We start from the raw sequence: 15,895 nt of genomic DNA, 5'->3' as shown, positions 1-15,895 counted from the left end.
AAAACTAAAATATCTATACATAAAACAAATATATATAAAACTAAACTTATATTTTTAACTTTCCTAAATACAATTTTATGTGTTTTTAAATATATTTTATAATGTTTTGTTGGTGGGTTGAGCATGTCAGGTCTGAATGTCTTGAATCAAAATTAAAATTTCATTGAAACAGAAAAAAAAATAAAATATTTTACAAGATTCGGAAACATTCTTGTTATGAAAATATAATAAAAGCCCCTAAATTACCCTATTAAATAAGCTACAATCTAAAGGCAATATTTAATTGCACTTTTAAAATGTTAATATCCACTTTGTCATGAGAAAACATGGTTGCATTTAAATAGTATAGTTTTTATGTTAAAGTAGTTTATTTAGGCTGTGATTTAGTTTCACCATCTTTAGATTTCAATTTACCATTCCAATAAAATGATAAGTGACCTAATATAGTTAGAAAATGTGGCAACCATCTTTGATTATATTCGTTTCTGTATAATATGAACATCACTCAGCATCACTATGTTCAGATTACGACTACAATATAGTCTAGTTTTTTAACTAATCGTTAAAGTTACAAGTTCTTTCTAAGACAATTATAAAGTGCATTTAATTATAACCGATCCAAATTAGTCCACACTAAACTATAATTAGTTAAATATCATATTAATTAATACAATGGTAATTTTTGTTACAAAGGTAAATTACATCCATATGTGTAGAATCAATATTTTTTTGTCAATCAATTTCCGTTAATTCTGTTTTGGCTTTTAAATGTACCACCTAAAATTTTTAGAAGCTAGCATTGTTTTATAATAACTTAGAATCAAAGATTTTATACTATTAGATATGTTATATCAACAATATCACTGAAAAAAGTGATCACTCCACTGAGCGCACACATGCACAATTTTGTGTTTACTTACATTATATATTTATCCATTAACAGTACATTTCCTGAACACACAACTCGACATTGTATACAATATTTATGTATTATTTGTTTAAATAACTTTCGTAGCTTACAATGAGACTAAATGAAATAAAGATAATTAGCCACTTTTGTGCGCCTCAGTTTCGACGCATTAGTGACATATCTATAGTATAAAATGTTGTTGCTTAAAATGCATTAAATTTTATTAGAACTGCATTAAGTTTAGATAATCATATTAATCAAACTAAAATAACTCTTTACATGATGACTTTACTTCTGTTCATTATTATATAATCAATTATAGTTTCCTTAACATTTGGTATAATAATTTTCTGGTTTAAGTTTTGATGAATGTAAATTAGTAGTATACATATGTAAATTATTGAATCTACACAATGAGATTCTGACTACAGGATCTCTTAACTATTTTGCAGGATTACAAAGGTGAGAAAGAAACAACTATTTCGGATTTTTACAGCGGAGTGTCCGTTATAATTTAATTCTTTTCTTTTTAAATACAAAATTGTCATAGACAAGGTAGATAAAATGACGTTATATAATAATAATACAGATGACATATCTGTTATAAGTTAAAGTCCACGGTAGCAGAGGGTAGGGTTCGACCGCACTATCAACAATGCCATTCTTTGGCGTTAACATAATTCCCCCCTCTGAAACGCAAAGCGTTTAAGACACTGAAGGGAACAAGGGGCAAATGCGGGTTAGAGCTCGTCGTACTACTCCACGGGCGGTGCGGATGTCTGCAACACGAGTGATCCCGTCTGGCCCCGGGTGCAGGGCGGTGACTCGGCCTAGACGCCAGTTTAGGGGCGCGACGTTGTCTTCTTGAAGCAAGACGAGATCACCTTCACTTAGCTTATCGTGGCTAGTACGCCACTTCGTGCGTTGTTGCAGCTCGCTTATATACTCCTTCTGCCAGCGACTCCAAAATTGCTGTCGCACCTTCTCCAGCCTCTTGTAACGATCGAGACTGCTGGAGCTCAGGTCTGCGATGGGCGGTGACGGAAGCGCAGTCAGAGGCCGACCGATTAGAAAGTGCCCTGGAGAAAGAGGGAGAAAGTCGTTAGGAGAGGAAGACAAGGGATACAGGGGGCGACTATTCAGTATAGCCTCCACTTGTGAAAAAAGCGTACATAATTCTTCAAATGTAAAGTTGCTATTCCCCATATATCTTTTGATGTGATATTTGGCAGACTTGATTCCCGCCTCCCATAATCCGCCGAAGTGAGGTGCATAAGCAGGTATAAATGAAAATTTTATTTGCTCATCTGCTGCGAAATCTGATAAGACGGGATTATTTTTTAAGAAGTTCGTGATTTCCCTAGCAGCTGCGACTAGATTCCGGCCGTTATCAGAGAAAATCTCCGCCGGTCTTCCACGCCTAGAAATCATTCTATTGAGGGCCGAAATTAGGCCATTTTTTGATAGATCGCTAACTACTTCCAAGTGTACACATTTATAGCGAAAACATATAAAAATACATAAATAGCACTTGGAAGTTTTAGCACCGCGACCCTTTCTATTTAACATTGAATATGGTCCCCCGAAGTCGATTCCTAAAGTATGAAACGGGAAAGCAGGCGTTACACGTTGTTTAGGTAGGTTTCCCATCACGGGCGTCATCGTTCGCCCGCGGTGGCGAGTGCAAACTACGCAATCGCGCACCGTGCGCCGCGCTAGTAACCTTCCCCCCAGTGGCCATACTGTTTCTCTAATAGAATACAACAAAGCCTGAGGACCCGAGTGCATCAGCCGACTATGTTCGAAACGAAACAATAATTTTGTTAAATGATGCCTGCCATCTAGAATGATCGGGTGTTTCTGGTCGTACCCGCACGCTGCTGCGTCGAGCCGACCGCCTACTCGTATTAATTTATCTTCATCGAAAAATGGACTTAGGGCTGCGAGTTTACTCTTGGTGCTGATGGGTAATTTCTTAGAAATGTTAGTATATTCTTGTGCAAATGAACTCTGTTGACTTAAAATAGCGAGCCTTGTAAACGATTTATCTAATTCTGCATGTGATAAATTGCCTGTCATTTTAGCGCTAGGATATCTAATATTATTTAGAAATCTTAATACATATGCGAAACTACGTTTTAACTTAATAAAGCTAGAATAATTTTCAAAATTTAAAATAATTGGTTCGACGATAACAGAGTGCATCTTTAACTCGGGCAGTTCTTCACTTACCTTACAGTTTATTTTAGTAGGCCAATAACATTCCTCTAAGCGTAGGAATCCAGGCCCGTTCCACCAGAGGTTCGAATTTTTTAAACGTATGGCGTCGACACCTCTTGATATAAGGTCAGCCGGGTTCGATTCCGTAGGTACATGCCGCCAAGAACTGCTTCGCGTAGATTCACAAATTTCAGCCACTCGGTTAGCCACAAACATTTTTAATTTACTGGGACTAGTATTTATCCACCCGAGCACAACACTTGAATCGCACCAATGCACACAGCTAACTATAGGTGTGCGAAGTGAATCTAGGCACGATACGCAAAGTCTAGCGGCGAGCAATGCTGCGGATAATTCTAAACGCGGAATTGTCATCGGCTTTCCCGACGGTGCTACTCGCGATTTTGAACACAAAAGATTAACACTCACTCTTCCGTGCGCGTCTGTTGACTTTAAGTAAATGCAAGCGCCATACGCGCTCATCGAGGCATCGCAAAATGAATGAAGTTCGACTTTAACAAGATAGTCGCAGAGCACATAACGCGGAATATTAATTGTGTTTAAAACGTCTATGTTCGCTTGCACGCGATCCCACTCTTTTATTATGTTAGGCGGTACTGGTTGATCCCAATCTAACTTGAGCGTCCATATCTTTTGAACGAGTATCTTAGCTAGAATAATGGACGGGGAAATTAAACCTAGAGGATCGAAAATTTTACAAGTGTTCGATACTATTTGACGCTTCGACATAATATCTGCTCTGCGCTCCAACGGAGTTTGGCATGAAAAATGTAAAATATCAGATTTAGGGTCCCAACCTAGACCTAACGCGCTTGTTGAGTTGCTAAGACATAGATTGTCTTCCAAATTTAAGTTAGAATTTTGAAAAATACAAGGCAAATTTGAACGAAACTTTCTTAAATTGAAACAACCTTCCTTTAACGAGGTTTGTATAGAATTTAAAATGTAAGACAGCTGATCCTTTGTATCGGCTCCCGTTAGTAGGTCATCGTAATAAAAATCATGTTGTATTATTGTTTTGATTTTTTCGTCAACGCATTCTTCTCCTAGTTGATAAAGACACCTAGTGCTCAAGAAGCTAGCGCTTGCGAACCCGTAGGTAACGGTATTTAGCTGTAATGCGCGTAACGGTTCATTTTCGTCCTCCCGCCATAATATCAATTGGAGATTTCGATCCTTTTCGTTAATTTCTATCTGCCGATACATTTTTTCTATATCGCCGGTGAGAACGTATTTGTGTAATCGAAACCGTAATATAATGGATAGAAGAGAGTCTTGGATAGTAGGCCCTATGAGCTGTAAACTATTTATACTAACTCCGTTGCTAGAAGGCGCCGTTCCATCAAAGACCACTCGTAAGCGAGTTGATTCGCTTTTTAGCCTAATAATTGGATGATGGCAAAGAAAATAGCCCGATTTTGATGAAAAGTTCGTTAATTCGGAACAATGACCTAAGTCTATATATTCGTTTATGAATTCGCGGTAGGCCTGTTTTAATTCAGGTTGCTTACGAAATCGTTTTTCTAAGTTGAAAAATCGTTTCTTAGCCTGACTTAGTGAATTTCCTAAGGTCGTGGGTGAATCCTTAAGAGGTAATCGGACGCTAAAACGACCGGATTCTAAACGAGTTGTGTGTGTTTTGAAGTGTTGCTCACACACTTTCTCGCTATCACTAAGAAGTGATTTCTGCGGTAGCTCTTCGACTTCCCAGAATTTCGATATTTGATTGTCTAATTGCTCGTCCGATAACGCGGTAACAGCAAAATTGCAATTGTTTTGTTTTGTGCACCTACTCAATTCTATTGGTCCGGAAATAATCCAACCGAATTGCGAGTTACATAAATATGGCCTTCCGTCACCTAACGATTTTATAGTAGAACCCATTATCTCCCAGTACAGATCCGCCCCTATAAGCGCATCAATAGGCGCTGGGCTGTTAAAATCAGGATCGGCAAGCTTAGTGTTTGAAGGTAGGCTAAAATATTTGCGATCAATGTGTAACTTTGGTATGTTTGTAGTTAACTGAGGTAGTATGAAACAAGTTAAGTCGGTCTGGTACTCACTTTGTAGGGATCTCAATTTTACAAAACACCTCTCAGTCACGCGATTATTTTTGGTGTTACCTATTCCTACAATTCTGAGGTCGGTGGGTATCGACTCCAGATTTAGGCTGTCCTTGACCCGCTTGCTCAAAAAACTAGACTGGCTGCCGCTGTCCAGTAGCGCACGAACTGTCTCAGACTTAAAGGTCGCTGGGTTTGAAACTTCTAGCAACACGGTAGACAGCATGACGTGGGCAATGGATTGTCTGGAAAAATTTACACATAGATCGTCGGAAGCCGACTGGGCTGCGACGGAGCTATTCTGATCCCGCCCTGCTGGACAAGGTCTGTGAAGGAGCGTGGCATGGCGCCCCTTACACTCGCGGCAACGACTCGCATAGCAGTGGCGAGTTCGATGGTTGGACATCAGACAATTTATACAAAGCCCAAGCCTCTGAGCCTCAGCTAGTCTCAGCTCAGGAGTCTTATTTAAGAATGTAGGGCAAGAATAAATTGCATGATTTCCCTTGCATACAACACAAGGATCGCGTAACTTATTATTTATATTGCGAACATGTGTGTTTGATTGTGAGGTAAGAGTTACCGACCTGTGTGGATTTGTATTTCTATTTTTACCGCTCGCGTTTGGCGGATTAGATGTTCGTTGATGTTGAGCCTTATTTCGATTAAACGACTCTAAAACGTCAGCTCTGTCCTTTAAGAACTTGTTGAATTGATTTAAAGATGGCATCTCATCCAAAGTGTTTCGGTGCTCCTCCCATTTCATGCTAGTTTGATTATCCACCTTAGAACAAACCATATGTATAATTAGTGTGTCCCAATGCTCGGTGGGCTGGCCTAAACTCGCTAAAGCGCGCAAATTTCTATTTACGTTATCTATTAATGCGCGTAACGAATGTTCAGATTCGCGAGACAGTAATTCAATGTTAAACAAAGCGTCGAGGTGATTGCTTATTAACTGCCTCTTATTGTTATAACGCTCGCATAGCAAGCCCCACGCCTTGTCGTAATTCGCGGCACAAACCTCCAAATTTCCGACAACACGGGCGGCCTCTCCTTCCAGATATGAATTTAAATAATGGAATTTGTGAACTGGTAGGATGCGAGCATTATCGTGAATTAATGATTTAAATGTGTCGCGAAATTCGAGCCATCGGAAAATTGTGCCATCAAATTTTGAAATTTGAATAAGTGGCAGTTTGAACCCGATCTCGTGACTAACGGCTTGTTCTTGGCTGTTATTAGAACCATCGGCTGCTAGTGAAACGTTATGAGACCCTTCAGCACTGCGAACGTTCGCATAACGCGATACAATGTCGAGGGCCAAGGCGGTGGAACTAGTAAATTCGTTTTCAAATTCCTCGCGGGTATCCAGTTCGTCATCAAGCTCACTTTCATTTAATGTTTCTATCTGGCCTTGTAATTTCGAAAACTCGCTATCTAAGCGCTCGAATCTACTTAACTTAATTTTTAACTCGCTTAATTGCAACGTATCTAAAGACTCTTGACTTATTTTAGCCAGATAATTTTTAAACTTAGTTATTCGGCCCTTAATAGCGCTGCGTTTTAAAATTAATTCTTTGAGCGACATAACTATGCAAATACGACGCGCGCGGTCTGTCCAAACCGGTTTCTTATCTTTTTTGCACTCGCGATGTACTTGTAGGTACAATATTACGTAACTGAGTTGAGTTTAGTCGCCCGCGCAGTGACCGATGCGATGCACGTACCGTTAAAATTTTTAAATGGTGGATGACGCGTATGAGTCACGTATGATATTATGAGGTGCAAATTTACAATAATTAAGTGAATGTGTTATTCAAATGGATACCTATACGAATAGTGCGTGATATGTGGATGAATTTGGAGCTATGGATGAATTGCGAAATGGATTTGTGATGAATGAATATGGATGGATGAATATGAATGGATGAATATGATGTTTTAATGTGGATTTTGGGCACTTATCTGAATTGATTCGGCCTGACGACTACGCCGGCGCTCGATGAGTGTCCCTCTTGGAGATTGGTCCCGATATTTGCGGGACGCAGTGGCTGCGTTCCGTCCCGATGCTCCGGAACGACGATTTCTTCGGCCCGACGATTACGGCGGTGTCCGATGCTGGGTTTTCTTATTGCGCCTGGTACTTGCGGAACTGGCGGGTCCCGGCCTGGCAGCAATAGCTTCTTTGTTTGAGCCTGATACCGCGAAACGAATTTGACGTTTCGGTGATGGCTACTCCGACTCACGCTGGATTTGATTATTTTCTTCTCAATTTCTTTGTAGTTTTGTCACACGGTCGCCAATTATGTAAATTATTGAATCTACACAATGAGATTCTGACTACAGGATCTCTTAACTATTTTGCAGGATTACAAAGGTGAGAAAGAAACAACTATTTCGGATTTTTACAGCGGAGTGTCCGTTATAATTTAATTCTTTTCTTTTTAAATACAAAATTGTCATAGACAAGGTAGATAAAATGACGTTATATAATAATAATACAGATGACATATCTGTTATAAGTTAAAGTCCACGGTAGCAGAGGGTAGGGTTCGACCGCACTATCAACAATGCCATTCTTTGGCGTTAACAACATACTCTTTAAATATGTGGTTTAATGTAAATATAAGGGTTGATGCACACTAACCACTAGTATATATTCGTTATAGTCAAATTGAGTTTCGTTGGTCCATTTAAACACCGTTTCGATTTATAAAAAGTTTTATTTGTTCATAATAGGACTAGTTACAGAATGTGGAACATCAATTATTATTATTTATAACTAATTAATGTTTTTACACAATTAATGGGGGACTAAAATGAGACAGCAAGGCGATAGATGATTGAAATGTGACAATGATCTGTAGTATAATGTGCATTAACCCTAACATATTAAAAATTACAACTTGGTAGATGCTCTGAGAATGCAAACCATAAACAATTTTTTCATAATAGAGATAGATTATTTCATACGCTATTATTTGGAGCTCAGAGCAATTCAGTTGAGCTTTCATAGGTTAACCTGCTTGTCAATCGTAAATATGCAGTCACATTAAAATTAATTTATTTCAAAAACATAGTCTTAGTAATATGAAATCAGTACGAAAAATTCTTGTTTATCCACTTTATTACGATTATTAATTCCAGTCAGTAAAATGACATGTGCAACTGTCACTGAAATGTCATTTTACTGATTGGAATTAATAATCATAAGATTCAATGTTAAGTACGATTATTAATTCCAGTCAGTAAAATGACATTTCAGTGACAGTTGCACTTGTCATTTTACTGACTGGAATTAATGTAGTACAGAGTAGACAGTGATTTCATACTGACATCATGACATTGAATTTTTCGCTACTTTCATATAATACTGTCTTATGAACTGGCGGCAAACAATAATTTTGCAGAACAGCAAATAGGTAACTATTTCACTTCAACGTTACTTAGTTTTATGGTGTGAGGCATGTCTACGATTGAAATGTAGTTTTTTTTTACAAAAATTTAAATAATTTTAGAATATGTAGTTTAAGCCGTTATAAAACCTAGTTATGGAACATTAACCTCTGACAAAGTTTTCCTGTAAGTTAAACAATACATTTCTTACAAAGAACAGTCGCGTGTGAAAAGCATAAAGCTGTGACATTACTTAATATTGAGTTAAGTATAGTTTAAGGTTTATATGCTAACTACATAGTACCGAATCTTTAAGGGCTGGATAATGTAAAATCGAAAACTAATAATATTTTTGTAATACATCTATATGAGGTATTGAAGAGGCTTTGATATTTGAATTGTTTAGCACGATTTAATAAGAAGTTGAGAACAAGCCTGTAAGTAATCAAAACCATATCTGTCAACGTTAACTTTATTGAGCCAGGACATATCTGGCACGGTACTATGGATTAGTTTATAAACCTTGATGATAATTAATATTAAACATTTGAAAATAAACCATGAAGTCACTAAAGATCAGTCGCTAAATGTAGCAAAATAAACAACACATACAGATCATTACAAGCAGAACTATAAGAGCTCTCAATACTATAAAATGTTAACTCGAAATACTAAGCATCGATTCTTTTATACAAAAAAAACTAAACTAAAATGAATTGAACTAAACTAAATGAAAGCCTCGTTTCTTAAGGGAACACAGAAAAATGACACATAAATATTTATTGTAAGGGCTCCCGCACATGGGCCACCGTCCACAACCACAAAACGCCGCTATCGACATATTTCCTGTAATTTTCATACATTTTATATGGACTCGCCGCACACGGTTGACGCCTGTGGCTGCCACACACTACAATCGTCGCTGCTCGCTTCTTGTGGCCCGCACCGGCCACTAAACGCCACCGTTTAAGATACTGCATGTGTGGGTTAAAAAAAGTAGCAGCCACCGACCACAAGTGTCGACCATCGGCCACAAGCCGGCCGGCTGTCGCGCGCTTCAGCTACTCCCCTTCTTGCTTCTTGTGGCGGCGTTTGTAGCTGTCGCGCGTGGCCCGTGTGCGGCGACACTAAGTCCCATCCATTTTAGTTTAGTTCTAAATAGAATTGATACTGTTGTCGTACTCACTAGGACAGTCGGGTGAACTTCAATGATCGATTAGTGACATTAATTCTACTGTAATCGAGACGCAACGACTAGTTGCAATAAATACAAGTATCACGTTATTGGCCCCACTACTATATGAGACCAAAACAGTTGCAGCTAACAAAAAAAAAGTGTGTGTCAGCTCCGACGCACGAATGGAGTTTACTCTTTCAGATCGACTGTGTTGCCTCGCAGCATTGACTATGAAAAGTGAAAGGTGCGCAACCGAGGAGCAGCAGGCCGCGTAGTGCGCGCGGTGAAAGGTGCGCAGAATAGGTTGCGCACAAAAAACGTAATGCTATCATTCGTTCATCGAATTTTACTGCCCAAATTTTTTCATACCTTTCTCCTCGATCCTTATGGAGTAAACTCCAATAAAATCAGTACCAAAACAGTATACATTTTATTTAGGGCCAAACTTTGTACTGTTTGAAAAACATTTATTAGCGTTTGAAAAACAACTATTATTTTGACGAAGTTTGTCATCCCTTACAGCCATTTATTTGCCAAGAACATGAATAACAATTTAAATACTATTATTTACAACTATTGTCGATTTTTGAATTAATTTAGTTTAATTGTTTAAATGTTTGGCACTCTATGACATGCATGAGCGACCTGTAGTGGTGTCTTATAGTAGTGCAGCATTAAAAATTAAAAAAAAAATACCTGTCTGTTTAGTAGTTAACTACAAACCATTTAGCATGAAGCGCTACAAAAATGTTACAAATAACAAAATCAATATCAAGTCCTAATGGAGGGTTTTATACACAAGTGAAACGAGTCACACAACTCTGGGCCTTTGACTTTGAAATTTACTTGAAACTAATTAAAACGCCATAGAGAATAAGGCCCTGAGCACAATGTTAATAAAATTGCAGCGTTAGTAAACTAGAACAAATAACACCCTCCATAACCCACCCACTATATGGGACCATTTACAAATAATAATATAATAAAATAAAAAGGTCCAGTAGGAGTTGGTATTTAATTGAATGCGAGATAGTTATGGTATAACTATTTACGTTCCTATTGATGGTCTGTCTCAGAGATATTTGGTGCCTCAAATATTTAACAAACACGTAACGCGAAATTTTACAGAAAAAGTATATTTTGACTAAATGAAATAAAATTTTGTAAAATTTCTTAAAATCACGCGTGTTTCAGGGTTACTTTTAGAATACTGATCTTAAATTACAGATATCCATTTAAGTTTGCCTTAATTTGTTATTTTAACGTTTCCAGTAGGTGTTATCACAGTCCCATATAGTGGGCGACAACTCTTAAATGTAATCATAATGTTTCACTACTGGACCTGGCAATTCAGTCAAAAAAAATTGTTAACAAAATATGTTTTAGTGTGCTATTACATTATCATATAACTTGTCTAAGATGACATATATCAGAGCTGTCAAAATTGATGATCATATTTTTCAGAACAAATGTTTACACTGAAGATCTCTATCTAAGACATACATAACATCGTTAACATCGAAGATTGAACACAATCATATTTGTTTTGATATTAAATACAGATCTATGATCATAGACAATATTCACCATAGTTACGTAGTTACTGACAAATCATTCTAATGAGAATGGCGAGATTGCATGTATTTAGCTGATTATTAGCTGAACTATTATTAGTTATTTATCGTGATTAAATTAAGAAAACAGTAAATGGTAAGCATTCTTAAAAAGCAGGGAGAAAAAAGATATACCTTAAATTAGTAGGTATCCTATCTATACATAAATGTGAAAAACATACAACTGCGTAATTGCTTCATAAATACGACAAGGCGCTTTTGCAGAAGACTTTTTTGTTAATAAAATGCACTTTTTTTCTTTTGGTTCCCGTTCTGTAAAATCTCAATATTTTTTTTTACAAGCATCTTATAAAGTAATAGTTTAAATTAATATAATTTTAAGAGTGTACGACACTTTAGTGTGAATCCCATTTTCGCCAACCTCCTTTCATTTTTATGTAACATAATGTCTATGATCATATAGATAATGCAAGGCTCAAGAACGCAGAGGAATCAAACCGGTCAAAACTTGCATATGATAGTGTAATAGCGTCATTAAATAATTCAATAAGTAATTAACATATCGTCTGAACCGTTCATTTTAGTCAGTGGCCGTCAAACTTTAGCACACAAACTTTCTTATTCAGCATTAGGACACTTTTATGTGATTTCATAGTTATGCAAACTTTTCACAAATTACATAAATAAACTATCCATACCAAGCACATTTTATAATAAATATTGTATTTTACAGCAAAACAAATAGTTCACGAGTGATCTTTTGGGGGTTCCATTTATGTACGTTCGTTTAGAACCCTAAAAATTGACGCAATTTGTTTTTGTTGAAGTTAAAGTTCGGCGACCACTGGCCAGGCTAGGCGCACATTCGTTGTGAACTAAAATCGCTTGGACACGAAGTTGAGTCGCGTTGTTGTGCAGTCGCCGGTCGCTTAGTGTTGGTCCATCTGGAAATATACAGAATGAAACAAAACGGAGCTCTTGACGAAACTTATCATAAAAGGATCACATTCATTTAGAAAACTTCACTTTTACCAATTTTGCTATAGACAGTTTTAGTATTATTGGTAAAGAAAATTATACCTTTAGGCCTTTAAAAATAGACCAATATTCAATAAATCCCAAATTCAGAGCAAATTCAACCTTAAGTTTTGAGTTTAAGGTTGAATTTGCAAATGCGACTACTTGAATTGAGTGCCAAGAAGTTGTATTTGGCACTCAGTGTGTGCATTCACTTTTAATAGGAGATCAATAAAACTTATAAACCAATTTGCCCAAAACAAAATCCTACTTTTCTGTACAACTATGGAAATCTTACACAAGAGAGGTTTTTAAGCATTAAATAAGAAAGTAGGATTAAAAAGTACTGATAAGTACAATGAAATTTTCTGAATTTGTCCCAGTTTGTGTTTATTGTTTAGCTTTAGATATTATATAGGGTATAAATTATTAAAAAAAGGGTATTTATAATTGTAGTGAATTAATATTGATGTAAAACTGGTTTAGATGTTTAAATTGTGTTAATAAAATTAGATCTTACCTTAATATTAGTTTAGTTATTTGTATATTTTGTTGGATAAGATTAATTTACCTGTTCCTGTCCGTTAGTTTCCTGAGATTTCATCACATCTGGCAGGTCGGGGGGTGAGGAGTATGGAGTCAACTCCAGGGCTTCAAATTCACCATTCTCTTTTCTGGAAAAACATTATTTATCTTTTTCATTATTATTTATTCATTCATTATTTATTGTATTTGAATAACTCATGAACAAGTATTTAAATTGTCAGAATTTGTCTATGTCTTAGTAGTCTTAATGACAAAAAACCAGGTTTTATTAATTATATAACCAAAATTACATCTATACTAAAATTAATAATAATAATATAAACCTGTGTTGCTATGCAAAGGTATTGCTGATCAATATTAAAAAGTCTGACTTTTTCATGTAGATTACTATAACTTTTTTTATTCTTCTTAGGTCATAAATGTGCAACAAAATATAGCCTTAATGTATTGAAATTAACATAAAATGCATTGAAATTGATATAAAATTAAAGACTACAGCACAGTAGCAGGACATGGATTATAGTTATCTAATCTACAACAAATTATACTTTATCAATGTGTGTAGTTAGACCCGGAACTAATTACACACACATACACAACTGGGTTCAATGACCTTAGTTGCTATCTGTATATTTAAAAGATGAGTCTTTGAAAGTGTGTGGACATCAAAGATGATGAGAAATCAATACTATAAGCCTCATGCGTTATAAGCCTGTAATTACATCAACAACCAGCCTTCAGACCAGAACACAGCATTGTATGCATGCATGAATTTTACATTGTAACCCTAAGCCTGGTGGGTCTAACCTCCATATCCTCTCTTCTATAGGAGGTCTGGCCTGTGGGTGTATGTGTGTGCCATTAAAATATACTGATAATGATGGCTTGTTTCATGTAGAATGGTGAGAGTTACAGTTTGTTTCACTCTTGAAAGTTTGCCGCGATTCACGATTATAGTATGTATTATGAACATCCTACAGGCGACTGTCACAGTGCCCATGCTATCTGAAAACCACTTTAACTTTTTTATTAGTTATTTTATTTTTCTTTGTTCTATATTATACCATGACATGATAATTATATGATATAAACAGGAGACTATGAGTGAGCAGATGGGTTTTAGCTTAGAAAATAATGAGCATCTTCCACTGAATAAATTTATATTGTTGTTCAAACTGGACTATTACTTATCCAGCTCCAAGATTTTTTTTCTTTTTAAGTGTTTAAGATAGTTGGGTATAGTGAGCTGGGCTGCCAGTAGATTGGCACGGTATTCCAATCACTGTTTATAATTCCTGCTACACTGTTAGATTTACTTTTACACCATTTTGATACACAGATACACATGGAACTGCCTTGTCCAGTGATTAGCATATTATGTTGCTTCAGAACATTACCTCCTTGGCTTGAATCCCTGGTCATTAAATATTGAGAATTTTTTCTTAGTAGTCTTTGGAGTTGGGCAGAGTATGAGTCATTTCCCACATGCAGGCTTGTCAGGCACAAATTTTTATCAGACGCAGATCATTTTATATGTAGCTATTCGCATCTCAGCCCATGCTTCCAAGAGTATGTTCAATTATATGTTGTGGCTTATCATCATTCTCATCATCATCTGATAGTCATTATAACAGAGTCAACTATAAGGTATGTAAGTCAACTTGCTATGGAGCAATATGTGAGGGTAGCCAGGCATAGTAGTTAACTATAAAAACAATGGTGATGATAAACATCAAATTAGTAAAAGAATACCTCAAAGCCAGTCCAATAGGTGCCGGGCACTGAGCTTTAGCAGTGGCCGAGGTGAGGCCGTACTCTGCCAGTGTCTTCTCATCCTCCATCAGCTGACTGTCTTTGTTGAACAGCATCTGACTTGGTGGAGCCACCTTCAAGATACCTGATGAAAAATTTAGCATTAGTCAAAGTTTGTCCACTTAACTTCTTACTTAAGAATACTATCTCCTTATCAGTTGCTTTTCCCTTGGGCATAAATTAAAAAATATACAGTTCGAAACAAGCATTAAGAGTATAATATTTTCAAATTTCTTTATATATTTTTTTTAATGTTTTACCATAGAATTATAAACAACTTGTGCTTCACTTAAACTGTAGAATGTTTAAACTATACTACTTTCAGCTTACTATATTAATTTCGATATCAGACTTTACATAAAAAGATTCTTCTGTATGCTATCAAATATTAAAATGTTTGGCTTTATATTAACCTTTTCTGGTACTATTGTCACCATAATACACTCAGCTTTCGTCTATTGTATATTAATGATGAATAAAAAACCAAAAGATTTAAAATATATAATTTAATAAATAACAATTTTCATATAATATTTATGATGGGATTGTAAAGTTAAGTACTCTATAGATTATACAATTAGTTTTATATAAATTACAAGTTTTACGTAACTTACTGGTAGCACTACACCTATTTCCGCCTGTAAATAGAAGCTTTATTTTCAAAAACAGTGTCCCAAGTGCAGTGGGCCGTCACACAAAGTAGTAAGACTAAAAATAGATTTAACGAATTTCATGTAAATCGCACTCACCTTCTATCATTTTCTTCAATTCTAGAACAGTCGTTGTATCCTTGGCGTCTGTGAAGATAGTTAATTTTTTTCGCCTAATCATCAGAAAGACGTCCTAAAAACAAAATGCACTTTGAGGTTACGACTTAACAACTAAACCGCACCCGCCTCAGCACAAATATCCGTAAAAGACAGCAGTTATTGCAGCAGAACTAAATAAAAGACTTACCATTTTGAATTTATGATTAAAAACTATAAACTATTTGTTTAATTATAAAAACGCTTCAAAGCGTTCGAAACGAAATTCAATATTGAATTGAAATTGAATGAATGACAGCTGGCGCATAGACATAGACTTTAATTTATTAAACTGGCTTTGAGTACTAGTTCTTTTTAATCTTAGACTAAAGGTAGGTTTACGGTTACAG

At 36.1% G+C, this 15,895-nt stretch overlaps 2 protein-coding genes across 2 annotated transcripts; both read right to left on the bottom strand.

Annotated features, from left to right (window-relative positions):
* Positions 1-1,851: 1,851 nt before the first annotated feature.
* LOC128198404 (uncharacterized) lies at positions 1,852-7,797 on the bottom strand. Its single transcript, XM_052883804.1, has 2 exons — positions 3,143-7,797; positions 1,852-1,989 (listed from the first exon to the last, which is right to left on the bottom strand). The coding sequence occupies exons 1-2, from the start codon at positions 6,803-6,805 to the stop codon at positions 1,978-1,980; spliced, it is 3,675 nt and encodes a 1,224-aa protein (XP_052739764.1). The 5' UTR covers positions 6,806-7,797; the 3' UTR covers positions 1,852-1,977.
* Positions 7,798-7,920: 123 nt separating this feature from the next.
* LOC112053191 (elongin-B) lies at positions 7,921-15,852 on the bottom strand. The gene is made up of 5 exons (XM_024092518.2): positions 15,697-15,852; positions 15,489-15,582; positions 14,680-14,824; positions 12,953-13,055; positions 7,921-12,308 (listed from the first exon to the last, which is right to left on the bottom strand). The coding sequence occupies exons 1-5, from the start codon at positions 15,697-15,699 to the stop codon at positions 12,294-12,296; spliced, it is 360 nt and encodes a 119-aa protein (XP_023948286.1). The 5' UTR covers positions 15,700-15,852; the 3' UTR covers positions 7,921-12,293.
* Positions 15,853-15,895: the final 43 nt, after the last annotated feature.

Source organism: Bicyclus anynana, chromosome 10 (assembly GCF_947172395.1).
Source record: "Bicyclus anynana chromosome 10, ilBicAnyn1.1, whole genome shotgun sequence".
NCBI lineage: Eukaryota > Metazoa > Arthropoda > Insecta > Lepidoptera > Nymphalidae > Bicyclus > Bicyclus anynana.
This window is presented reverse-complemented; position numbering and strand designations above follow the sequence as displayed.

What these genes read in the sequence shown, in the direction of transcription:
- LOC128198404 (XM_052883804.1), bottom strand. Translation starts at nt 6,805, where the DNA reads ATGTCGCTCAAAGAATTAATTTTAAAACGCAGCGCTATTAAGGGCCGA.
- LOC112053191 (XM_024092518.2), bottom strand. An exon ending in ATTGAAGAAAATGATAGAAG is followed by an intron (nt 14,825 to 15,488) that starts GTGAGTGCGATT and finishes ATTTTTCATCAG; the next exon opens with GTATCTTGAAGGTGGCTCCA. An exon ending in CCTATTGGACTGGCTTTGAG is followed by an intron (nt 13,056 to 14,679) that starts GTATTCTTTTAC and finishes ATGTTTTTCCAG; the next exon opens with AAAAGAGAATGGTGAATTTG.